The sequence below is a fragment of the Thamnophis elegans genome, chromosome 3 (genome assembly GCF_009769535.1).
Source record: "Thamnophis elegans isolate rThaEle1 chromosome 3, rThaEle1.pri, whole genome shotgun sequence".
Lineage (NCBI taxonomy): Eukaryota > Metazoa > Chordata > Lepidosauria > Squamata > Colubridae > Thamnophis > Thamnophis elegans.
This window is the reverse complement of record NC_045543.1, coordinates 108,501,087-108,527,862: the sequence shown is the minus strand read 5'-3', so window position 1 is coordinate 108,527,862 and position 26,776 is coordinate 108,501,087. Positions and strand designations below refer to the sequence as shown.

Below are 26,776 nucleotides of genomic sequence, written 5' to 3'. Positions count from 1 at the left end.
AACTTGCCGATTAACACTATATCTGGCTGTATTTTTCTTGTAGAATGCTGAGCAAGGGAAGAAGAGAGAATTTTCTGCCTTGGCTCTAAAGATACCTCTAGAAGCAGACATCCTATATGACACCTCAGCAATGCTGCCAGTATCATAGGACATCCAAACCTCAGTAAAATTCATAGAGTAAGTCTGTCATGATTCATTCAGGTTTTATTACTTCACTGGAGCTAAAATGAAACTGCCTATATCTTGTCTATATCTATTCCAGAGTTATTTGCTCTGTGCCATCAAAGCACTGTAATCATTTGGATCAATGAATGGCCCCTTGCCTTTTTTAATGTATTAAAATATGATATTTGCATATGTTTAGGTTCCAAGAAAAATCAGCTGGCAAAAAGGTGGTTTTATACCCCTATTTACCTACCACTTCTTGTAGTTCCTAATCTCTTTCAATATTCTTTCCATTCCAATCATATGCCTGACTTTTAGAATGTGGCTTCTGGGGGTGAGTGTTTCATTGTATTATGAGACATGCTTGGGGAAAAACATTTTTTTTAATACACAGCACCCTATATCTGGGTCAAAATATAGATAATATTTTTGTTTTGATGTGTTCCACACCAGAGGTGGGTTGCTAATCTTTTTACTCCCGCTCACTCCCGCTCGCACATGTGCAGAAGTTACCAGGGAAGTGGGTGGAGCGTCCCGTCACTACTACTACCGGTTCGGCTGATCTGGGCCAAACAGGCACAACCTACCTCTGTTCCACATATGTTTGAAGCTTTTTTTGTTTTAATTCTCTGCCTTTCTACTGTCATGTTTCAGAGGTACTGATATCAATTCATAAATCTTTGCATTAATCATCCACAATTCCATGTTCCAAACAGCCCTAAAGCATTACAAGTATGAATATATATATATATATATATATATATATATATATATATATATATACACACACACACACACACACACACACACACATACATACATACATACTGTATATAAATCCTTATGCTTATGCATGTACACAAAGGTGCTCCTTCCCTTTTAACTTAGAGAAACATTTAAAAATCTATTTTAATCTTATTCTTACATGATCAGAATGTCTGCTAACCATATCCATACCATAAAGTGATAAAGATTAAAACATTTCATGTAATGCTATTTCTCACTGTTTCATTGCATCATCATCATTATCCTCACCACTATGATCTCCACCATTTTTATTTATAATAATACATTTTAATATATTGTGGTTCAAAACCAAAAATCTGAAATGCTAAAGAGCTTATGATTCTGAGGCTAATATACAAAGGTGTTCCAAAGCAGTTGCAAATCTAGGTCTAAATCTAAAAATCCTTTAAATCCATCAAACATAGCATTATTTTAACAGAATATTTTTAAACTGGTATGCCATTAGCTTGGTAATTTTTAAAGAAAATTCTGACTTTATGTGGAAAATTAAAACAAAGGAACGAGGTGTTCTCTCAACATTTCTTATCCAGAAAGAGAGGTCTTAAGCAGCAGAGTCTTGAATTTTCAAAAAAGACTCGAGATTTCAGCAAGAGTGATACTGACCCTCATTCCTTCACTTCATAATGCAGCAATATCGAGGGAGGTGGGGAAAGTAAATATAAATTTATATTAAGACTAAGCTCTGATCACATAATGCCCACTTGTAGTTCCAAATGCTAAGATTTATTTATTTATTGACAGCATTTATGTGTTGTCACACAGCTCATTATATCTATATCTGTACACATGAGAGAGGGGGGGAGAGAGGGAGGGAGGGAGGGAGGGAGGGAGGAAGGCAGAGTGAGTGAGAGAGAGAGAGAGAGGGAGAGACTGTCTGACTGACTGGCAGGCAGAGATTGTTTTTTTTAGTCTCCAAAAGAATTAGTAATCTTGTCAGAAAGCTGGAAGTTGCTGCATGTCTTACAACATTGAAGATGCAAGAATGAAGTAATTTGAATTTAAAAATCAGAAAGAGATCTTGTGGAATTTGGCTCTTTGGATGGAATTTTGGCCATTTTAAATGTGTGTTTTTTACAAACGCAAATACAGCCCCCCACCCAAACATATACAGACAATGTATGCCATCTAGTGGTATCATGGTCACTATAGCACCCATGGGTGCTACAGTGCCAATCTCTGGTCCATGAATATTGACAGCCAGAGATAATTCAGGTGGCAGAACAAAATTTTTAGGCTTGATATTTTGAGCAGCCCAAAGAAGGAAGGAAGGAAGGAAGGAAGGAAGGGAGGGAGGAAGGAAGGAAGGAAGGAGAGACGGAAGGAAGGATAAAGGTACAACACTAGCAGTGAATTCAGTGGCCGAGTATCAAAGCAGTAAAATGTTTTACATAAAATACTTTATCTGCCCTGCTTACATTTGAAACATTATTGTTGTGCATTGAAAGCATAACGGAGTTACGGCAAAAAAAATTGAGATCCTTTTTTCTAACTAATAATTCAGAACTGATACTATTTTGTGCTTGCACAACTACAGTGTCATAGTATGTATGCCTACACACACTATAAATAAATAAATAAATAAATAAATAAATAAATAAATAAATAACCAAATAAAAGAATTGTGTGTATGTGTGTGTATGCCTACACACACACAAACATACAATTCTTTTATTTATTTCATTACTTGCTATAACATACGGTTAGTACATACATTACAATACATGGACATATTTTGTTAGTTGAAATAATCAAAGCTCATATATTTCTTTCCAAAAGAATATTGAAAATAAATCATGTAAACAGATTGCAATTCTCTCTATTCATCAGCACATTAATTTTCTAAAACAGAGCAGAATAGAAGAAGTTTATTAGTTGTACTAATAATTAATTAATTAATTAGTGTTTATATTTACTCAATTTTATAATGGGAAATGGCAAATACAATTGTATTATAATATTAAATGATGAGAAATTTTGCAAAAAGGAATTTGGACACTCATAGAGGAAATCATTTTGCAGGAAAGTGTTTAAACACAGCATGAAGATGGGAATTAATGCATTTTGATTTTTACATCTCTTCCTTGGAATTATTCTCTACACCAGTTCTATAACTGCTTTTGCACTGGCTGCTACAACTGATAACTCTCAAAACTTTATAATTTATTTTTAGCATGACTAAAAAAAATTCAGTGAGCACATGGTTCTTGAAGTACCCTGGAAATCTTGAGAATCTCAGATTCTATTTAAAAACTAGTCAAACCAAATTTAACATGCATAACTTAAGAAAAGAAAAAGTATTAAAATATTGAATGGAGGTGGTTAAATTATGGATGATCAAAATTGCAGGTGTTTAAAAATACTTTGAAAGATTTTCATGTGTTGAGGAAATATTGCCTTGTGATGTTATGCATTTGTGCTTTGATGGACTAAAGAAGAAACACATAAATGCTCAATTGGTATTTTATCATGAAATGTGTGGGGTGTGTGTGTGTGTGTGTGTGTGTGTGTGTGTGTGTGTGTGTGTGTGTGTGTCTCCCCTGCAATTCACAATCCTTCTGTTTCAGAAAGAAGTATATACTTTTCTAGGTTGGCAAACAAGAGCCAAAAAGGGAAGGAACACATTCTAAATTTTTGTCTACCAACGTCAATCTAATAATATTATAGATGCATTCAACCAAATTATGTTTCAGGAAAAAAAAATTAAGCCATCTATATTTCCCACACAACTAATCCTAATTTTAAAACAATCATGTCCTATGTATATTTTCTTATGCAAATTAAAGAGTTATTGAAAACAAAATGATAATTTTATCCCTTCCATACTAAGCAAGTCTCCAATACAAGCATGTGAATCTTTTAACACTCGTCTATTAAATAAAAAACTATGCAACTAAAGAAAGTTCTCACAAAATCCCACTGAAATCAGAAAGAAAAAAAATAGCCATGACTAATCTAAATTTCCAAATTTCATCTTGGTTCTACACTATTGTAAAATTGATTTCCTAATATTTTTGAAAGAGATATATAGTGTATATGGAGTTTCAAATGCACTCTTACATCTTACAAAAATGATAGGTTGGATTCAGATTTGCCTTTGTAAAAAGATGGCTCCTTGGCTCCAACAGAAATTCTCCACTGGAGAAACAAAGATTTCTACTGAATCTGTTGAAGGCTCCAGATATGCTTTACACACTATTCTATAGTTACCTCTAGAAAATATAATCAGATTCATAGAATCTCTAATAAAAACTTAGTTTAGTCATATAATTTAACTTCTTCCAACTCTTGGTTTACTCAGTTCACTATTATGATAATTATGAAATAACATTTAATTTTGTTTCCTAAGAAATAGCAAAACTAATACGACATAAAAGTTTTGCCTGCTCTTGAAACTTACAATGGAGTATTAAAAGTCTAAGCATTTTCAAAAACAAGTTCAACAACAGAATTCATCTCTATCAATTGTGCCAGAAGTATTGTGCCAACATTTTACCAAAGAATAAGACAAGAGAGAGAATTTCAAATGCAATGATAGAAAAATAACTACTATGATTAAATATAATGGCCTTTAACCCTCCAGAACATTTTGCATAATTGAGTCAATGTTAAGCTCTTTTAAATTTAACTAATTTAAAATCCAGTGCCTTAAATCTGTCTTGAAATCGGCACAACTTAGCTGTGGCTGGATCCTGTTTCTGGTCATTGATATTTATTAAATATTACATTCTTATTTTTAATAATATTTTATTCAAATATTTGACTAAATAACATCTGTATTTTGAATATACAGAAGTTTTTCAATAAAAGCAGAAAACACTATTCTTATAAATATATCATCTGAAATTTTTGCCATGTCTGCCTAAAAGAAAAGATCTGATGTATGAGCAAACTTTATTCCCTTAAAAAAATAAGTAGACATTTAAATTCCCTCCACTTTTAAATTTATTTTGACATAACTTGAAAGAAAATGGCTAAAAGAATTACGGTAAAATTTACCAATGTCTATATCCTTAACGCTGCTAGTCTCTATTTTATATTTCAATTTAAATTCCAAAGAATAAACAATTAAAACAGATATGAGACTTTGCTACTGACAAAATTAATGCTTTTTAATTTTTCCCAGAACAATAAGTAATCTAGAGGGAAGACTTTGAATGAATCTATCAAGTATTATCACTGTTGCCTTTATTTGAAACTTGATTTTCTGCCATGAAGAGGTCAAGTTATGCTTGTAATTGCAGTGTTTTCAAATTTTACACAAGACTCACTTGAAAATTAGAACTATAAATTATTCCAACGTTGCATCGTATTTATAAGGGGAATGCAACTGATCAGCAAGAGGGATACAGGCAAAAAGCTGCTTGCTAGTTACAGATACCCTGGTTGCATTGGAATATAAAGACAGCACAAAGATTAAAAGGGTAAAGATTAAGACTTCTTACTGCTCTAGTTAGGAAAAAGGAATAATAATAATACTTAGAAATCCTGTCTGTGGCTCGAATAGAAAGAAACAATTACCCATAAGCCTCTGGATCTGCATAATCAATTAAAATGAGTTAAATGGAACATGTTCTCATTTTCAAAACCTAATCTAAACCCAAGATGTAGCATGCATCCATAACATATTTGAAGATACATAGTCACATCTGTTATTCTTCTTTTTGGCAGATTTTAAACTTTTTTTTTACATGCCTGCAAATATGTGTTGACTTTTAATGATTGTTTCTTTGTTTCTATACATTTTTTCATAGAAAGCAATTACAGCCTTAATTTTAAACAACAATTTAATTTCTCCAGAAGTAATTTCTATATAGGGTTACTGTATTGATGCAAGATGTATTGCTGACATTTCAGAATTATCTAGATCAAACTAGAAATTCTATCTTGAGAACTTTCAGATTTCATAAAAGGAATTTTTAAAATAAGAATAACAATTAAACAAGTCCACAAAGTGCTACCATGTTATGTTTTACATTACAAAATTAGCATTAAACAATATAACTATCCAATATGATCCTAGTCAGTTTCAAAAACCAGTTCATTAAAAATGGTAAGAGTTATATGAATTATCTTGATCATTGAATTATTTCAAATTAAGATACTAAGCAGTTATATGGATGATAAAATGAAGTGTGTTTTGCTTTAATAAAAATATTACATTAAGTATCAATCATTTCATGAGATAAGGAATTCCAGGAATAATTTGCTTTTACAAATATGTGTGTATGTTAATAGTTCAATAGAAATTGAAAACTACACATGAAACACATATTATGATCCATTATTATGTCCCATTGATTCAGTGCACATGTGACAATTATAGCCTTTATAAGATCTGATGATACTGAATTTTTAAATTTCAACTTACCTGCCTATTACGTTCATCCATTATCCTCGTGATCTGAATCTTTTTTCTCCCCATAGTCCCCGTTTTTCTTCTTTCGTTCGTTTCTACACTTCTGTATTTTCTTCTTCTCTTTCCTTCCTCTTTCCTGTTTCCTCAAACCAAGACTCCTTCTTCAGCACTTACACAATTCAATTCACAGACCCCTGCATCCGTTCCTGCCAAGTACACAAAAGAAGTGAATAGTTAAGTTACTCAGACAAATTATCAATATAACTTGATTAGTTGTGGTATTTTATCAAGTAGCCTGAATACATTTAGCACGTAGAACTGCTAAATAAGCAACTACATTAGAAATGAAGTCAAGAATGGTTCGGCATTATCATTATTAATTACTGACAGATTGGTTGTCAAGGTTTTTCTTAAATACCTTTGGCACTCTAGTTCTACAGACAATTATTTAGAACATTCATGCATACAAGACGAGATTCAAAGTGTAAGTGTTGGAGAATCCTTTTAAGGCATCACTATAACAATTAAAGTAAATGCTCTCCATTTCATCGATGCACATTTTTCTGTTCTGTAATACATCGTCAGAAATATGAAAAATTACCTGAATCAGAGAGTTAATGAAGCCTTCCATACCTATGCAAGCTAAGTAATCAAGCTAATTCACTTTTGAATGAAAACAGAAGAGATAATAATGCTTCTTATTATGCAAATAGGCTGGACCATTATTTTATTAATGTTTTATTTGATATATGGGAAATGTCAGCTGATTATTAAATCTTTTAAAATTATCTCGCATTTAAAAAGATTTCAAAAGAAAAAAGTATTCATCCTTCTATCATAGTTTAGTATGTATATATTTCCTAAATACATTTGTATATATCTCCATCTACAGGAAACACAATAAATAGAACAGTTGTTGATATATTACATGTACCAAATCTTATACACTGCAAGCGAACAAACAAAAACCACATTGTAAAAAGTCATAATTGCACCAAAAATCCACAAACACATGGCAGCTCTTCTTAAAGTCCTCCACCAAAATGCTAGAAACCACAATATTAATCCAACCCACTGCAAAACATAAACTAAAAATAAAATATATATTTGTGAATTAAAAACCAATAGAATTATAAGAATATAATTCAAATTACATAAAACCTAAAGACAGAAATTTCTCAGTAGCTTTTTGCAATCCTAAAAGTTGGCTGTAAATGTCATGAAAAGATTTCAACATTAGTTGGAGAAATCAGCTTTTCCATATTCATATACTGCATATCATAGTAAAATCCTATTCCTATTAGTCAGATTATTTTAGGTGAGTGAGCATGTTGCAGGATGATTATTTTATACACAATTCTGATATAACAAAATTATTTATTAATTAAAAGCATATACATGTGCAGACTGTTTTTTCTGGTTAATTGGACACTGGTTTTTCTTACAACCAACCTGAACAATTATGTAAAAATAAGAAGCAATGATTTATCAATGTACTGTTTTTCATGCAATAAAACTGATTCTCATTTTGATGTCCTCCTTTCTCCTCCTTTTCTTAGTTGAAAGATATTTGTCTTTTAAACAGAAATTGAAGGGAACATGTGTTACTTTCACACAAATTCCACATTCTATACACTCTGAAGATGCAATTTTAAATATTCTTTTTAGAGAATAAATTCCTTAGAATTCACTAAGCTTACTCATAGTTAGAAATGTATACTGTTATACTGCAAATCAGCATTATATTTCATAATGTTTTCATAATATAATTGCGGATACTATTACTTTATAGCATTAAAAACTGCAGAATTGATGTTTTCATAACTATCTAAATCAGGCTATGTGTCGGTAAAACAGTTCAATTTGTACAGTTCTACAATGTTAACTGATGCAACTTGATCTGTTCATAATAATCCAGAAATAGAGTAAAATTCAAACAACCTCTCTAAAACTGTATTGCATATCATATACATTTGAACATGTCATAGTCCCTTAGTGTTAATGGCAGTTACTGCCTATACATGTTTATTTGTTTTTGACTGTACTTTTTCTTGGGAGCATCTCCTTAGCCTTTCTCCTGTCCCCACTTCCCATCCATACCAAATAGTGATTCTTACCTCTGATTTTAAAAAAGCCAGGTAATTTTCATGTACGAGATGAACCCAAAGAAGTTTAACAGGCTTTCTCCACCACATACACAACCCATAGACTAATCCACAGCAAAAACATATGGGACAATTTCCTTTCCTTTCATTCACTCACGTGGAGCCAGAGGCACTATTGGCTTACAGCCTTATGTCTGCCTAAGCTCTTATTCGGTTGAGGGTGGAAGGTCAGAGTGGGCAGATTAAAGAAGTGGTGACAGTTAGCCAGGATGAGAGTTGCTTTACACATCCAGAGTCTGAAGCCTGCATGAGAAAAACTTTAGGCGGGGGTGGGGGGGTGGAGGGAGGAATAGGGGGAGAACGGGAAATCACTGAATGCTGACACTCTTGTCTGCAGGATCTTGTGAGCAGAGCCGGGGTAAAACAGCAGCATGGTTAGCCCCTCCCACACACTATCAGTTCCACATTTCATATTGAGCTTTCAGAAAGAAAAAGAAAAATAGAAACAGTCCGGTGTCAGGAACGTTAAACATTCAGCAACTATATAAAATATTCTAAAAATAGTTTCACAAATACCTCTTGGAACCAGCAAACAAACCTACTAAGGAGACTTACAGAACACCACATTTGTATCACTGTAATTTAAAAGATGAATTTGAATCATTGTGCCTGTTTGCAGCAACAATTTGTTGACAAGTTGGTGGTAATGGTAAAGGGGGAGGGAGAGAGAATAACCCTTGCAATTTAAAAAGGAAACATTGATCCCATTTATTAGGTTGCTGCTTCTCAGATACAGGAATGTGGAGGATCAAGAAGCTTAACAGTATGTTCACTGTATCTATCTGTAAACACTCACTAATTCATACATACATATGTGCACATACGCAGGCACTTAGAAACATACACATGATTCAGAGATACAACTATCAATTATAAACAACAGAGATTAAGAATAGCTTTTGCTCAAAAGTGGCTTTGTAGGGTTTTAGGTTTTTTTTTCCAGCTGATTCCCCCCCCCCCCCCGCCTGAAGATAGCAGAAAAATACCTCTATAAATACACTCATATGCATGCATGAACTAAAAATAGAATATATGTATATGTATGTGTGTGTGTGTAGGTATGTGTGTGTATGTGTGTATGTGTGTATGTGTGTATGTATGTATGCATGTATGTATATATATATGAATGATTCAAACCCATACTTAGTAAAGATATATTGTGGGATAAATTTAAAAGCATAGTCAATTTATGAGCCATCTACCCTCTAATATTGCCAAATATCTAAAAGTATGTTGACCACCTGCTTGTGAAACTTCTACAAGATCAACTTTCAGTTAAAAGTTGCCTATGAAAACCTACCATGCATTTCTCAAAAAAAAAAAAAAAAAAAAAATTAACAATAGCACAAGCTCTAGGCTGCTCTAAAGAATGTTCACCACCCAAAACTATGAATTAAATTATTCTAGAAACCCTATCCAAATAGGTCTACATTAAAGAAATCTTCTAAAACAATGACAGCATTATATGCATTAAAAATGTTGATGTTTCAGTCTTCAAAATTACTGCCTTCAGCATTTTCCCCCTTTCAGAAACCCAAACACTTACAAAAAAAAATCAGATTGTTTGCTAAAATGAGGAACTTCATTTTGGCGGGCTTCTGTTCGCTTTACAATTTGGCAAAAGCAGAGACAGCTGAGGGAAGAAGAATCTGAGTTCCAGTGGACAAATCCACACACTGCAGTCTCTTCTCTGCCTGCTCTCTTACACATTCTGTCCATCTACCACTCAGTATCACAGCAGCGTCTTGACAGAATGGCAGGAAACACGCACTGAGTGGTCAGGGAAGGACATGATGTCAGCAACCACGAACAATAAAAGGTGTAAAGGTGCTTCCTTCCTTAAACTGTTCCAGAAGTGCAAAATGGGAACCAAAACTCTTCACTTCCTTCTCTGAACAGACATTTTTGAATCTGTTCTGCTGCAATACTTCAGACAGGGGTCCCTTTGAACAAATAACTCAAAGGGCAAGAAGGAAAATCAAAATGGAGGAATCTAAACATTTAATTTATAAATAAGGAAACAACTAAGAAAGAAAAGTCAATGTGTTTGGTGATGATGTAAGGTTTTGCTTTTTTTAAAAAAAACCTATCTCTATATTAATTAGATACAGTCCCTGCTGTTTCCTACTCCATGCCCTGTTTTGATTTAACTGCATATATCAACAGCTGCCTCTAACTTTGCATGGATAAGATTTAATGAAAAATGTTTTAAAAGGTAAACATAGAGTCTTTTTTCTGTTTTCTTTTAGACATGCAAAAAACGACCTCCACAACAAAAACCTACATGTGCACTGACGCCAGAAGATAATGTTTCATGCATATTAAAATAGGAATTGCAATATGATGTAACAAACATTGGCAAGTTTAGCTAACATTCTTCGGGAGAAGCTTTACAGTATTGAGATTTTGCTTTATGTGGCTATGAATTGCAGCAGGAATCGTCAATTTCAACATGTAAAACTCTGGCTGTAAATAGAATGAGATAAGGATGCTCCAAGTTTAATATAAAGATTGAGATGGCATTTATTTACATTGTAACACACATCTACATTTCCCGTAAGAAGAAATTGGATAGCCCAAACCCAATTCAATAGGACATAATCTTTACTAAGTCAATAAATCAGTTCCTTGTAAGATAAATCAGGTTGAGAGAGGTAGAGAGCTGCCAAAGCTGTAAGTTTTCCTGCTGATTATTAGTCTTAAATGGAAATGACTCTAGTTCCATTCTCTAAACATGGCACAAAGAGTAAGTGCTTTATAGACAAGTCTGGTGTGCTTCTATTGGAGAAAACACTGAGCCGATGAATGTTCAGGCCAATGCATAAAGCCATCATCAAATTAATTTTCCCTGACATACTTCACATATAGTTTAAACCTAAATATGGTTCTCTAAAAATATCTCTTCATACACTATGGTTATAATATTCACATAGAATAGTGGAGGAATATGTAGTTGAAAAAGTCTGGAATTTACACCTTGTCACAATCTTACAGATTTTTTTAAAAATAAAATGATGTATTGAGTACCGTATGTCGCTGCAAAACTGTCTCGAATGCATAAGGTCAGTTCAAAATTATATTGGAAATTTAAACAAGAAGGAACTTCTATCATGCTTAGTGGAGATATATATATATTCATTCAGAAAGTTTTCAGTTCAAATGATACAAAAGATTTTAAAGTTTAATATGCCTTAAGAGGCTTTTCTCTGGACAATGATTTAAAAATAATTAGGAAAGAGTCAGGTAACTTTGTTTTTATATATGGTAAGTACAGCAAGATTATTATATGCACAGAGGTGGAAGGAGCCAACATTGCCTACAATGGAAAATGAATGATAAGATGATGGAATTTGCAAAGTGGTCAAATTAACATCTTTGATTAGAGAAAATGTATGCTTCACTGGAAATCCTTTCTAGACTTCTTGTGTGGAACAGAAAAAGATGAATTTATGACTTATGATCTCAATAGTTCAAAATATAGCTTAGAAAAAATGAAACTCATGATATAACCAGAGTAAGAAGTAAATTTATATTACGATTTAAAGAAAATCAGAAGCTAGTTCTTTATAGTTTTTTCTGTTTCTTTCGTTCTACTTTGTTTTCTGAATCTATGACTTTGTCCTCCTTTTTTCCTATTTTTTCTTCTTTCCTTATTCTTTATATTACTTTCTTAATTTTCAGCTTTCTTTATAAAAAATATTTTTATGTTTTTATTAAAAAAAAAATAAAACCACTTCATTATACAGTTATACACTAGATGTCATTACCGCTGCACTACAACACAGAGACAGCATGCTCACTACAAGGAGAAATATAATTTGAGCAGAGAGACACTATTAAGAAAAAGAAAGACGCTCCGGATCTTTACAAGATTCTAACATCTGTCCCAAACATTTCAGTGCAAAACCTGAACACAACCTACATTTACATATTTCCATGATACGGCTAGACAGCCACATTAAAATGTGGGGAAAGACTTCATTTTAGAATTCATTTTAAGATAACATTTGCTTACAACAGAAAGTTTGCCATGGATGTTCTACAAGAGTATATAGCTTAGCCTAAGAACTGCATAATTTGATCAGAAATGAACAGAAGTATAGAAACATTAAAACAATCTTTCTTAAATGGATGCCCCTTTGAAGTATTGGATAACAGTTCATTTAATTTGGTCTCTTAATATTCAAAGCATTGTATGACTAATTAAATGACCATGAAATGTGATTCTAAAATTTTGTGCTATTTTCAGATTTACTATTATTTGTTTTCTTTTTCCAATTTATTTAAGATAACACTTTTTCCAATTTATTTAAGATAACACTTTTCCATTCAATTATAATTACAAAGTCAAATCTTTACAGATGAAACATCCGTTATTTTTTTAAGGCCTTTTTGCTAATAGTACCACAGTCTGTCTCTTTTATTCTGCTTTACTCTGTTCTATGCCACTGAATATTATTGTATGATATATTGTCACAATTTAGTTTTAATGTATCTCCCAAAATTTTGGGAAGGGGGGGAGCTTGGCTCTGTGTTTCTATTTTTTCTGTCAGCTTTTAATGATTTTAATGACACATCACTCAAGAATCATACTAAATAAGTAAAGAATATGTTATAATTCCTCATAAGTGTTCAGTAGATAAAAACAAATAAATATAGCAGTCATGGTAAAGTGACAAACCTGATCAAATTGGCAGATTCTATTGCAATCAGAGCCCAAACTTTTCTATTTCACAACAGACATATTTCATAATTTTGTGGCCTGCCTCACAAGAAAGCAACTTTTAGCAATATGCTCAATTGCACTGATTTATCTACTCTCTAAGTAGATAAATCAGGAGGAAATCATAAGGAAAAGATTATTTTTTTAATAATTTAACCTGATAATTCTGGTTCTTGTTCCATTTTACTGGAAAAAGAACCTACTTTAAAGATTTTCTGGAAAGCTATGAGGATTCGTAGTAATCTCACTATGGGAGCACAAAAGAAGAACCTTTTAGGTGTCATCAGATGGAACTCTTTTTGCAGATGGGACCAGCAGAGGCTCTCATACCGGACATAATAGTTCCAATAGAGGTGGTCCCTCAGATAATCTGGCCACTGGTATTATGCTCAAAATGTTATTTGTTACAAAACTATAACTTCCTTGGCTCATCATTTGAAAGTTGATATCCATGATCCCCCTGACATTTCCATGTTTTAAACCTAGGCAGTAAAACCTGTCATTGATGCTGCAAATTGAAAATAATCAAGAGTTGACCCAACTTTTCTTTCAAGATTTTACATGTCATAGGTTTCTGTCATATGTTCATTCACCATCTAATCCTTTTCAACTAATCTGAAGGTGATTTCACATAATCCCTCAAAGTCTTTGCAGTAGCTTTCAGAAACAAAAGCCAAATCTACAAATTACCAGTATTTAAAAAGCAACAAAAGCCAAAGCAACAAAAGGAAGCAAACAGTCCATGGCACATACTTTAGGATTGACTTCCACAAATTAGCACAGCAAGAACCAACAAAATAAATAGAACAACTCTGAATAAAATATTATAGCCAAGCAAGTTCAGTAGGCCCATCAGAAACAAGCACACTAACTACAATCCTAATCAAGACAAGTGGGGCAAACTGTCACGCACATATGACCAGTAAACTCCATTCTCTTGTTTCCCTGATGAAGTTATCTAGTTTGGTAATGAAATGTTTACAGGAAATAAGCAAACACCAAGATTTTCCAATCTTTGCAATTCTGAACTCAATGCAATCCGTCCCCCCCCCCAAAAAAAAACAAAAATTACACACATGATTTGAGCATAATGTCAATTATATTTAATTTTAATTGAATGCAAATACAAATTTAAATTAAATATAATTTATTTTTGTTCTACAACAATGTTATCCAACCATTTTTCAATTGTTATCCCCTTTCTGACCTTGGTTTTCTCCTGTTTGGCCTCCCAGTCCACATCCCATTATTAGGAAAAAGACACAACATAATAACTGGTATGTTTTCTGGCATCTACAATAGTATTTGCAAAATTATACATTTTGCTTTTCATCACACACTATGCCCCTACTAGATATTTTTCCCTGTGGTACCCTTAAAATACTCTAGGTCCCCCAGAGATTCCCCTGGTTGAAAACCATTAGAAATATGGCTCTCAACACACCCTGAAATAAGAACCCCTCCTTTTTTTTACAGAACTTGTATATCCCAGTGCTGATCTAGGAAATGTTACCCATACTACAGGCATCAGCAACTGAATTTTAGTTCCACTTCAAAATTTGGTAGAGATTTGAAAATAACACCAACAGGTAAAGTAAAGGTAAAGATTCCCCTCGCACATATGTGCTAGTCATTCCCGACTCTAGGGGATGGTGCTCATTTCTGTTTCAAAGCCAAAGAGCCAGCGCTCTCCAAAGACGTCTCCGTGGTCATGTGGCATGATTAAATACCAACAGACAAATTATTTAAAAAGTACCACACTGTTGCCCTTATATCTAGTTGGTCAGGACCATACTTAGATTAAACATCTATTCAAGATATTTCTATAATGAACTATAAGGCACAGGTTGGTGTGCAAAGAAATGGTAAGTATCTAGATATTGCAGAAGCTGTCAATGGTAGGAACAGAACGGATCTCTTTAGGAAAATGCATTTCATTATTACACAAAACTATAAATATATAGTTAATTTACATATACATATTGTTATTTAAATTTTTAAGTTGGTACTTAGTTTTCATAACCAAATATTTGCTTGGTTAAAAAACTTTGTTCCAATGGAAGATATCCTTCCTTTTTTCACTTCAGAGATTATTGTCAATATTTTTCATTTTATTATTGTCAGATGGAGTACACTAGGGGGAAAATAACAAAATCAATTGTAAGATACATTAGCTAATCTTTCGACGGCCTTCAATTACATTACATTTTCCCAGAAATTTTTTTCTAGCCTATTAGTATACACAGTGATCCCTGACAAAAATCGTTCTTAAAAGCAGTAAAGTGTGATAAAAAGGATGAAAACTATTCTTGTGCAGGCAACTTGAACCTTTGACACAAAAGCAGCTAAGATTACACATTAAAACACATAGATTAGCTTTGAAGTTTAAGTACAGGTACAATATTTTAAGTAGAATCTTTAGGTTACAATGGATTGTTGGATTGATCTTTTTCCTATTTCTCTCGGTCCGAATCTTATTTAATAGGAAAATAAAGTATGCTGAAGAAGTTGATTCTCAGAAATGTTTAGTATAGATAGTTGCTTACAACAAGCAAAAATTAATTACCTGTAGGTAGAATAATGAAGAACACAAATTCCAAATGTGATGTTTTAATATCTTGTGGATTGTGCATGTTTGATTCTTGCATATAAGCCAAACAAGAACCAGAAAGCTCTCCTGTCTGGCAAGAATGATGTTCTGTTAGGATACATCCAGAAAAACATGCTATTTTACATTATGAACTGGAACATTTATTTATTGGAATCACAGGCAATACAATTCCCAAATGACTCTGGATAGCTTACATCTCAAAAGTAAAATAAAACAAAAAATAAATAAATAGAGATGAACATTTGGGAAAAACCCAATACAGGGGTGGGGGTGGGGGTGGGGAGACAGAACAACCTAATAGCTCAGCTACTGTCCCTAATCTTTTTTTTGTTATGCATGCCTATCTACTTAGAAGTAATATTCTGAGGAAAGGACATACACAATTGCCACATAATATTAACTTTGTGCATGATTTTTTTAAATTACAGGGGACTCATGTGAAAACTGCTATTGATGGGTAGCATAGAAATGTATTAATAAAATAAGCATCATGCAAATGCATACATACACTGTATAAAAGCATTTGATACTAGTAATGCAAGACTCATAATACATATCCCTTTTAGAGTTCCTTCTTTTGTCTTATAGAAGGCTAATCAACCTAATTAAAGCTTTGTTCATTTGGAACCTTAAATGACAATTTGCTTAACTCCATCCCACTGTAGTACTTGCATAAAGAGAATTAAATCTGATATTCTGACAGCAATTATTAAATGATCCCAACTGGCCCCAATTAAGATGCACAACTCAATGGTCTTCAAATCCAATAAAATGACGAATCTTCTCATTTGTATATCTTTGTTTACTTTGATCTATTTCTTTAATACCAATTAAGTTTATCTGGTAAATGCAGTTGAACACTATTATGAAGATTCATGATAAGAGATATTCACCTTCAAAACAGCCTTATTCACATATCAGGTAAGTTTTCTTGAAATTAGTTTCATTAAGTTACAACATACATCATATGAAAGATGCTAAATGCTGTGTGAGAAAAAGGACAAGTCAAAAGTTCTTATTTATGATTTTTAAGATCCCTTCAGTACAATGACTCTATATAAAAACATCATGGAATGGACAAATCCTTAACTATATTAGAATTTTTATCTTTTGTTTTTTTTAAATGTCTTTTTCTTCATTTCTTAATTTTAATTGTTCTTGAACAATTTGGAAAGTGCCCGAATCACAATCACATGACTGTGAGAATGCTTCAGTGGCTGTAAGGTTGAGGACTGGCTGTAAATTTCTTTTTATATATTTCTTTTGACCACCTGATAAACTTGGTAATTCTGCAGGATTTTTATTTTGTTGAGTAGTACTGAAAGAAAAATGGTGTAAAAATGGTTCAGTTTGACCAATTATCTTTGGAAGGAATAGATTCCACTTTGCTGAATGAGTGCAAGCAGAAGTTGGATGGCACTCCACTGAGCATGCTTTAATTTGGATTTATTCTCTGAGCTGAGGATTGGATTTAATTGACTAAATTACCCCTTTCCTTCTGTGATTCTGTGAAATGAGAACTACGTGAGAAACAAATCCCCAGAGGGGTGGGAAAAACATAATAAAATGTATCCTTAAATTCTATTTTAAAAATGTTTCACACATATCCAGTATGAAGCTTTGAAGCAACATTTCTACAATTTGCTTGTAATACAGGTGTCCTTAGGATTTAGTACTCAAAATTTATTATATTTATAAGGATATAAATGAATGAATAAATGATGAACAAATGAATTTCTCCTCCATTTTAAAATATTTTATGGGTAGATTTGACTTTTTAAAATCTAAATTGTAACATCAGTCTAGGGATTTACCTTAAGCTTTTTCTTTGAACTAAAAACTGCATCGATTTAACCCCGTCATTTTTTTATACCAAGATACATTACTGAGGTAAATTTATTTCAATGTAAGTGATATTTTCTTTCTGTTCTTTCTACATTGTAAAAACGTACATTATCTTTTTAAAATATATTGTTACAATAGATGATAGGCCTTGATCAAGGCGATAAGCAAGCTTGAATATGGTTCTTAGATTACACCCAAATAATAAACAGAATGTAATTTAGGCATATCTTTTATTGGATTACTGTATGTAGCTCTACAGTTGCATGGCACGTGTATCAATGTATTTTCTTCAGTGCATAAATGGGAACGCAACAATCCCATTGTATTGAATAATTTCTCTTAAAAGATCAATGAGGAATTTTCCACACCTAATTTTCTTCTTTTAGACCCTATTAGTCTCAGTCATATTGAAAAGAAAAGGAAAAGAAATTTTCTACTCATGTGTCGTATTTCTTATTAGCTTCCGACTTCCCCGATTTTATAAACTTGTGATTGCATAATTTTTTCATCTTTTACGAAAATGTATTTATTTTCATCATAAATATACGGTTTCATCAAGGGTTTCTAATTACTTTTAAAAATTTGCTTAGAAAAAGAAAATTACCTTGGAACACTTAAAATGCCAGCTTAGTTTTAAGTGCATTTCACTGGAACAGTGATTTTTAAGTATTTTCTTTTCTTGTTATGAGATATATTAACATACTTTAATTTTTTTACCATTTTATTTTACAAACAGTTGTCTAATACATTCAGAATTTTGATTATTGGATAGATGAAAATATAACAATAAAAATATTATTAAATAGACAAATATGATCTGCCTGAACCAAAAGTTCCACTAACCTCTAGAGCTGGGGTGTCCAACCTTGGGAACTTTAAGACTTGCGGACTACAACTCACAGAGTTCTATGTTAGGAATTCTGAGAATTGAAGTCCACAAGTCTTGAGGTTCCTAAGTTTGAATAACCCAGCTCTAGAGCAATCAGTGCACTGTTTTCAGCTTGGCAAGTCATAAACTGTTCTGGCTTGGTCTAAATGTATTTTTTCTGTACAATTTCTGATTAATTCCAATGATCATAATATAATAATTTTAGAACATATTTTGCTTATGAAGGACAATAGTTAAACCGGACTTCCCCAAGAAGAAATATTAATTCTACATATACATATATGTAGAAAATCTCTAGGGATATCAGATCAACAGAAATGATACCATTAGTCAGCACTAAAAAGACATGCAGATGTTTTTTAGTGGTTTGAGATAGAAACCATACATTCTCGCTTCCAACATGTTTACAACAAATGTCTTCAAAGTAAGTCATAATTTTTCCAAACAAAAAAGTTCATTAATACATGTGTTTGGGGGGGCGGGGGGGAATCCAACACTAATAGCATATTAGCCAAACTAGACATATAAATATTATTCTTAAAAAAAATCTTATTCAACCTATCAAAGGTGTTGAAGATTAGAAAACAAAACAGATACTCTAGGTCAGTGATGGCGAACCTTTTCGGCACCAAGTGACCAAACCAGAGCACGTGTCACAGCCCTAGAAACCTGAACACCAGTTGGCCGGTGCGCATATGCGCGCCACCCACCTGGTCTTTGGGTGTGCACTGCCAGCTCATCTTCAGGTTTCTGGGGCTTTGGCACATGCGAAGATCAGCTGGTGTACTGGAAACCAGAAGAACAGCTGACGATGGCACACTGCCCACAGAGAGGGTGCTACATGCCACCTCTGGTTCGCCATCATGAATCTAGGTGATAGAAATGAAATTGCAGATCATCATTTGCTAAGTATCAGACAACAAGCCATTTTATTTCTATGCACATTCTGCCACCTTTTTAATAAAATAGTACATGTGAATTTATAAACTCTAATATAAGGCACAGTTGAGAAGAATATTCCACATTTATAAATCATATTTTCTTCTTCACTGTCCTCCAAAGCTCTTTCTCCCCAAAAACTCAAACATATTTTTTTTCTTATGGACTGCTAGAAGTACAATCTATTTTTAGCTACCTATTTTTGATGTTATAGCAAAACTTGAACACTAAGGATAAAAATAAAAAAATACTAGTGTGTCTATGTAAGAAAAAAAATCCATGGGAGAATTTTATGTATGCCACCATGAGATAGTTAGATGTAATTTAAATAAACAAGTCAATAAATTAATATGTAAAAAATATGTTAAAGAATATATCTTTAGTAATATAATTGTTATACATCTCCAGCTTCTATTTATATCGCATGTCGATAGATGGTATTCATTTCATGAAATGAACCCCATACATTTTTTTCCTTTCCTATTTCGTCACTTACATATCTGTTCAAGCACAGCACTTTCCTGAAAATCCCCATACCAGTTGTACTTATAATAAATATTTCTATGGGAGTAAACATTCTCAACATCTAAGTAGTAAAAAGTAAACAAGGATGCCCATGTGATAAAGGCTACATTCCTATGCACACATAAATAGGAGTAAGATTCTCAAGCATACTTTGGAAGAAACATGTACAGAACTGTAAAGTGATTGCTTGATCCAAGCTAACTATGACCTTAAGATAATGCTTTGAGAATATCACTCTTTACTTTATTTTTGCTACAACTAGAACATTTCTTTTACTTTTGACTGAGAACCACCCAGAATTGGTTATAAGAGGGTTGGTTTGTTACATATAAAACATATATAAATGTTTCAAATAAAAAAATTAATAGTTGTATGCATAAGTGACATACAGCTTGATAGACTGGAAGAGTAAAATAGAAGTAGATCTACTTATTCTTTAGTAAGTTTAGTGCATTCATTTCTATCCTTTAAAAAAACAGCAAAAAATCATAGTGTTAAAAAGAGCCATTTTCTTATTAAACTGAACTAATCCAGGAAATAGGAGAATTAGTGCCAATCCAAGTAGATAATGTTATTTCTCTTCATTTAAATTCCAAAACTATAGTCTTGGAAATAGAATGGGTCAGTGATAATCTCAGTTATATGTTAAGATGAAAAATTTGAACCACAAGGCCCAGTCCAATTTCCAAGCATTGCTGCCTTCGGTCTCCCCTGGGCTCTGACCATGTATAGTTTACTTGACTTTTTATGAAAATGATCCATAGCAAGTGGGTGAAAAAAAATATCAAGACTCATATAAAAAAAGGGCAAGGCTTCAATTGCATTATTGTAGCCACCATATTGACTATTTTGATTGAAATTTTATGGATATCGTTGTTTTACATCTAAAAAACTGGAAGCTATCAAATTGGAAAAAGTTGCAAAGATCTACTCCAAAGTTAACTGCAACTTCAATTTCATTATTAAACAAATCCTACCAGGCCAAAACAACATATTTGGTTTGGTATATTATGGTTTACAAACAATAATGGCTACGTTGACACTTTTAATTCATTTATTTTAAAGAGACTGAAACAATTGATAGTAGTTTTTATTACAACCTCAGCAAAAATTTAAAATGCTAAAAATTCAACCTAGCTGATACTTTTCCAAATATTGCAGCCTGCCTCCAATTAATGACAGCAGTAGCTTCAGTTTTGGAATGAACTGAGAAATGTAAAGCAAAACTGACCTTGTTGCCAAGAAACCTAGTTTCTTCCCCTTGAGAATCTTTGCAAAGATACAGAAAAATTCATTTCATAACCTTATTCAATTTTACATTGAGTTCCATAACAAATGACACTAAAAAATTATTTAGCTACCTTCCTATTACTTAATCTGCTTAGTGAATTCTTTATGGAAATGTGTCAAATTTGCTCTTGCTCTTTCGTCTTTCTATTGAAATATATACTTTAGAACTACCATCAGAAAAGGCAAAAACATATAGTGTAAAAAACCTGGGGTGAGATAGCACTTCACTATTCAAGTGTGGTATGCAATTTGAGTGTCTTCCTAGACACAGATCCTGCTTGTCGAGAAGGTGACAGCTGTGGCTAAGAAAAGCCTTGTGCAGCTTGATTTGGGCTTTCTAGATCAGGAAGCACTTATTTTGATTAAGCTGTGTCATTTATTAAAACCCCAGAAGTGTGCCTTATCTGTTGTGGTATCTGCCTTCTGGAGTGGGATTATCCCAGAAATCAGAATCACTAAGGAAGGCCTTAAAAAGGACTCTTCTTGCAGGCTTTAGGCTAGGAATTCTTTGTTAGGTCCATTAGATATTTGCCATTGACTAGTTTTGCCATCTCATTTATTTATTTACTTTTAAAAACACATTTTTCTGTTGCTTTTTAATACAATTAGTAAGAAAAAATTGAAGTTGGATGACATTTTAGATATTTAAGTAAAATTAAGATTCAAATCTAAGCAACCATATAATCAGCTCTGTCTATCCAGTTGGACTGTATCTTACTTCTTTGAATAGCAGTCACCGGTGTCATGTAGAAAACTGCTTAAGATAACAAGATCTTCAAAAACAATTGCTCATTTATTATTTTCTTTTTTGTTCAACGGATCAGTTGGAAATAGGATAGATAGAAGGAAACAATAGAACTAAATTGCTAAAATATTCTAACAACTGCCCCAAATAATTTTTATCTTAGTGTCCTTTCCATATACGTTTTCTTCTAGACATATTGTTCTTTTCATAATTATTAAGGAAACTGTTAGCTTCAAAATTACCATTTATAATAGTGGAATTTAACTCTGAATGCTATGCATGGATATACAGAAATAAGTCCCATTGAAAGAAATAAAATTCATTATATAAACTTCAGATATAAAATATTAAGATCTAACTATATATTTCTTATTTAAGAATGGCTCTAATTTTTTTAAAATTAAATTTATGTTTATGATATACATAGGATTAAAAAAATATAAACTCAAAATTACCAAAATTAATCTGTACATTCCAGTAGTTTAAGTACCATAAAAAGGCCTTTCATCTATTTATGACATTGCTGACAAACTAAATGCTTTTTCTACCTAGCTTCCCACATACAACCCATGCCAACTGTGGAAGAAGACTTGAGGAAATCTCTGTATCATATTTATTTATCATATTAAGGCCTGTAAGAAGAAAAAAATGAGAAAGAAAAAAATCTACTTCAGAAGTGCTTTCACATGGAATTATATTAACCATTTACTGAAGCTTAGGCAACAGCATATGGGGCAGATGACAGTTAAGTTTAATTTCTTATTGCTTCCCCCCACCCCTAAAAGCAAAAAATTCACATGGTCAGAAGCTTACAGGCTTGGTAAGGAGAGAAAATGAAAATAAAAAAGACAAAGAGTTAAGGATCTTCCAGCAATTTTTTGCCTTGCAGTTGATTTCGCCTGCACTTTCATAAACACCATTTATACACATTACAGCCTTCAAACTTCTCATCTCCCTTGCACACACATGTACATGCTTATAACCTACATCATTAAACCTGTGATAAATGTGCAAATACAGTGAAGAATTACAAACAAATGTCTTGGACATTATTAAAACTTGTTTATCAAAATAAAGTGTTCTGTAGTAATGTTTCAAATCTTACACATGCAAGGCATAATGGCTCAGTGGTTAAAAAAGTGGGCTTGTTATTGGAAGGCCAAGTTTAAGGCCTGAGTGTTATGCATCTTCGCCTAGCTACTAGCAGTTCAAAAGCATGCAAATGCGAGTAAATAAATAGGTACAACTTTAGTGGGGAAGAAACAGTGCTCCATGATGTCATGTTAGCCACATGACCACAGAAAAAGTCTTTGGATAGCGCTGGCTCATGACCTTGAAATGGAGATGAGTGCTGCCTCCTACAGGTGGCAACAACTACTGAAGTAAAATCCACAGGGACTCCTACCTATGCAAAGTTTATAGCTGCATTTAGACATATTAATATAAGGAGAAAAAATAGGTTTGACAAGTCCATTCTACAGATTTCTCCATGCAGAGTCTTGTCAGTGTCAATTACAAGACTAGGTATCTTGCTTCATGATGTAACATTCAGCTAGACTGTGCTAATGAAAAAAGGACTTTCTGATGTGATCCAATTGGCCAGGATAGGATAGGTATTGGAAGGAAAGAAATGGAACTATAGGCTTCATTTCAGTTCTAATGTGAAGATTTTTTTTAAACTTCATTTTCAGAATATAACATGCTTTAGGAACAATAAGTAACTACTCAAATATTTTAGCAAAATAGACACACAGTCCTATTGAGCCAAATACAGAATGAAGAAATGCTTTAAAGTGGTGCACTCTAGTATTCAGGAGATTATTCCCAGTTTGAATGGTTTCATGGATGTAGCAAATTTCAGAAAATTACAACTGTGGTCCTACTTGCAGAACTGCAATTGGAAGTTACAAATAGATTTATATGGTTGTTCATTATAGTAAAACATAATGACTCTGCCATATTTCTACCAACTCCAATCTAAAACCAGTTTATATGATTCATACATGCATATAACAACATGAGATTAGTTCATTCAAATACCCATGAGAGTGATTTTGTTTGCAAACAACACAAAGATTGCAAATGGTAAATGCTTTTTTCGCTCCACGAATAACTTTTTCTCTTAGAAGTCTTGAGACAATGAAATTTTATTTTGTGGTCTGAAATAATCTTAAGAAGTTACTCCTGATAATTGCTACATAGCAAGGAATCAATCTATCAAACAGAAACTTAAGAGAAAGCAAAACCCCACTCTCTATAGCTACTTTCAGTATTATTAACAGGATAAAGTGATAGTATTTTTGCCAATGTTTCAAGATAGTGTAAGGAACCGCTAAACCAGGAGTCCCCAACTCCTGGCCTGTGGACTGGCACTGAGCCATGACATGCCAGCAATAGGGCCACTCAAATGAAGCCCCATCCGCAGGCTGCAGGCAGCATGCAAAACCCTGTCTCATCTGGTCCACATAAAAACCTTTCTTCATGGAACCGGTCCTGGTGCCCAAAAGTTTGGGGGCCACTGCACTAAACTGTTTATCTGACTACAAATAAATAATTACCTAAAGTACTACTAAATAATCGCTAGGAGTTTATGAGGCTGAACTACCAGTATTTTAGTTTGAATTTATTCTCTATTATGATTTGATGTCCACAGGGAAGTGAACAATGCTTCTGCAAACTCAATATGATTTTCAAGACTAAGTGATATCTTGTATTTTGAGATATTCCACAGATGACTGTGTCAGCATAACAGTGGCCAAACTAGCAGAGGATTGGCAATCTTCCTAACAGTTTATGACAGTTCCAACTTCTAGTATGATGTATGAACTCTGGGTAACCAATTTAATACAAAAGGATTTAATTGGGAGCTGTAAATGTTGACTGAAAAGATAAGTGTTGTTTAAAAAATGAAAATAAATGAAGAAAGTTGTTCTTTTTGCAGAGGCAAGTTGAGCCTAGCAAGTTATTTTGGAAAACCAATTATGAAAGAAAGAATTTAGTTTCTTATTGCCCCTTTCATCCTCCTCCTCCTCCTCCTCCTCCTCCTCCTCCTCCTCCTCCTCCTCCTCCTCCTTGACCACCACCACCACCACCACCACCACATTTTTCTGCAAGGAATCAAAATGGCATCAATAATTCTTCTCGTTTCCTTTTATTCTTATAAGTCTCCTGCACGATAGTACAGCTTGAAAGACAAGGTAAAAACTAGCCAATGGTCACACTATTAGTATTGTTTTTAAGGCAGAGTTCAAGGCTTGAGCTGACATCTAATTCTCACACAAGCTGGGTTTAGGAATGCAGACAATTTCACTACTATAGCCACTTCTATACACAGATACTAGTTTTAATTTGCTTCCATTCTTTCTATTAGACAGATTAAGACTCTATTTTGCTAATATTGTTTTCATTTACATTGTTTTTATATTATAAAGTAGTGGCCAAAATTGTGGAAATCTTTTGGGAAAAGTATTTTGAGGTTTGATGGCTAATAACACTTTTTTTTGGAGTAGTATCATAAAATTATATATCAATGGAAAGATAATTTAATCAAGAATGTAATACAATAACTTTTATGAAGTATTTGCTATTAGAATAGCAGTTATAAGAAAAGTGAAACACGTAGAAAAAATGAGATACATAAAAATTATCACCATGTCAGTTAATACTTAATTGGGAAACCTTTAGCATGATTTACGGCCTTACAATGTCTTCCCATGGAGTGAACCAAGTCTTTTAGTTCTGCAGCTGTTATAATGTGAAACCAAGATTGAATGACTGTATATAACTTTTCATAAAATATAGATAATTAAACAAACTTTGTTGCATTACATTCTTGATTAAATTGCCTTCCATTGATATATAATTTTATGGTACTACTAAAAAAAGTGGTGGTATTAACCATCAAACCTCAAAAATACACTTTTTTCAAAAGGTTTCCACAATTTTGGCCACTACTGTATACAATCAAGTGTTAAAATGCAATCAGACAGCCTTATAAATGTTTAAATTTGGATATTTGCAAGAGTTCTTCTAGTGAGGCTTTAATTGTACAATAACCCAGACTTATTCACAGAATTTTTACATGAGATAAACATTCTGTTTGAATCATTATTTTTCATACATAATGTAGATTTTTTGTTGTTGTTTCTACTACTTCTTTTCTTTCCACAAAAGTTAGCAAAATAAACAGCCTTTTACTGGTAATGCCAAAAGCTGCAACTTTTATCTGAGATACTAGAATGCATTTCCAGGCATAATAGCCAATATTGTTCTAGACAGACTAAAATGTTGACTTAAAAAAAGACAATTACCATGCTTACCTTCAAAATGACCAGGAGAAATTTACTGCAAATCACATGTAAGTGAATAGGCCCTGTAGCCATGGCTTTTTTTTTTACTCTTCCAGACTATATCTGAGGGAAGTGAGAGACCTTTATCTGTTGTGTCTCTTACAAATAGAAACTGTTTCTAACTTCTAATGTTTTTCTTAATGTTCCTATTCTTATTTTTAACTGAAATACTATTTTAAAATGTTTTACATCTCTTTCATTGTTTTTAAGTTGTTGTTTTGTCAGTTTTTGCTTTAAAAATGATTATCTTAAGGTATTTTACACAATGGCATATCTGCGTAACCTGTTATGCCATAATAGATGACTAAGACATTTACATAAAGCAGACATTAAAATAGGCAAAGAAAATAGATATATAAAAAAGACT

At 32.9% G+C, this 26,776-nt stretch overlaps 1 protein-coding gene across 4 annotated transcripts in view; it reads right to left on the bottom strand.

The window, feature by feature from the left end:
- The window catches only part of MEF2C (myocyte enhancer factor 2C), a 150,937-nt gene that overhangs the window by 86,942 nt on the left and 37,219 nt on the right, over window positions 1-26,776 (bottom strand). For 3 of the 4 annotated variants that reach the window (XM_032213051.1, XM_032213050.1, XM_032213048.1), the window contains exon 2: window positions 6,341-6,534. In XM_032213051.1, coding sequence (XP_032068942.1) covers window positions 6,341-6,394 — 54 coding nt within the window. In that variant the 5' untranslated portion in view covers window positions 6,395-6,534. Of the gene's footprint in view, window positions 1-6,340; window positions 6,535-8,445; window positions 8,785-26,776 lie in introns of those variants that run through there. The other variant, XM_032213049.1, reaches the window with a different exon arrangement.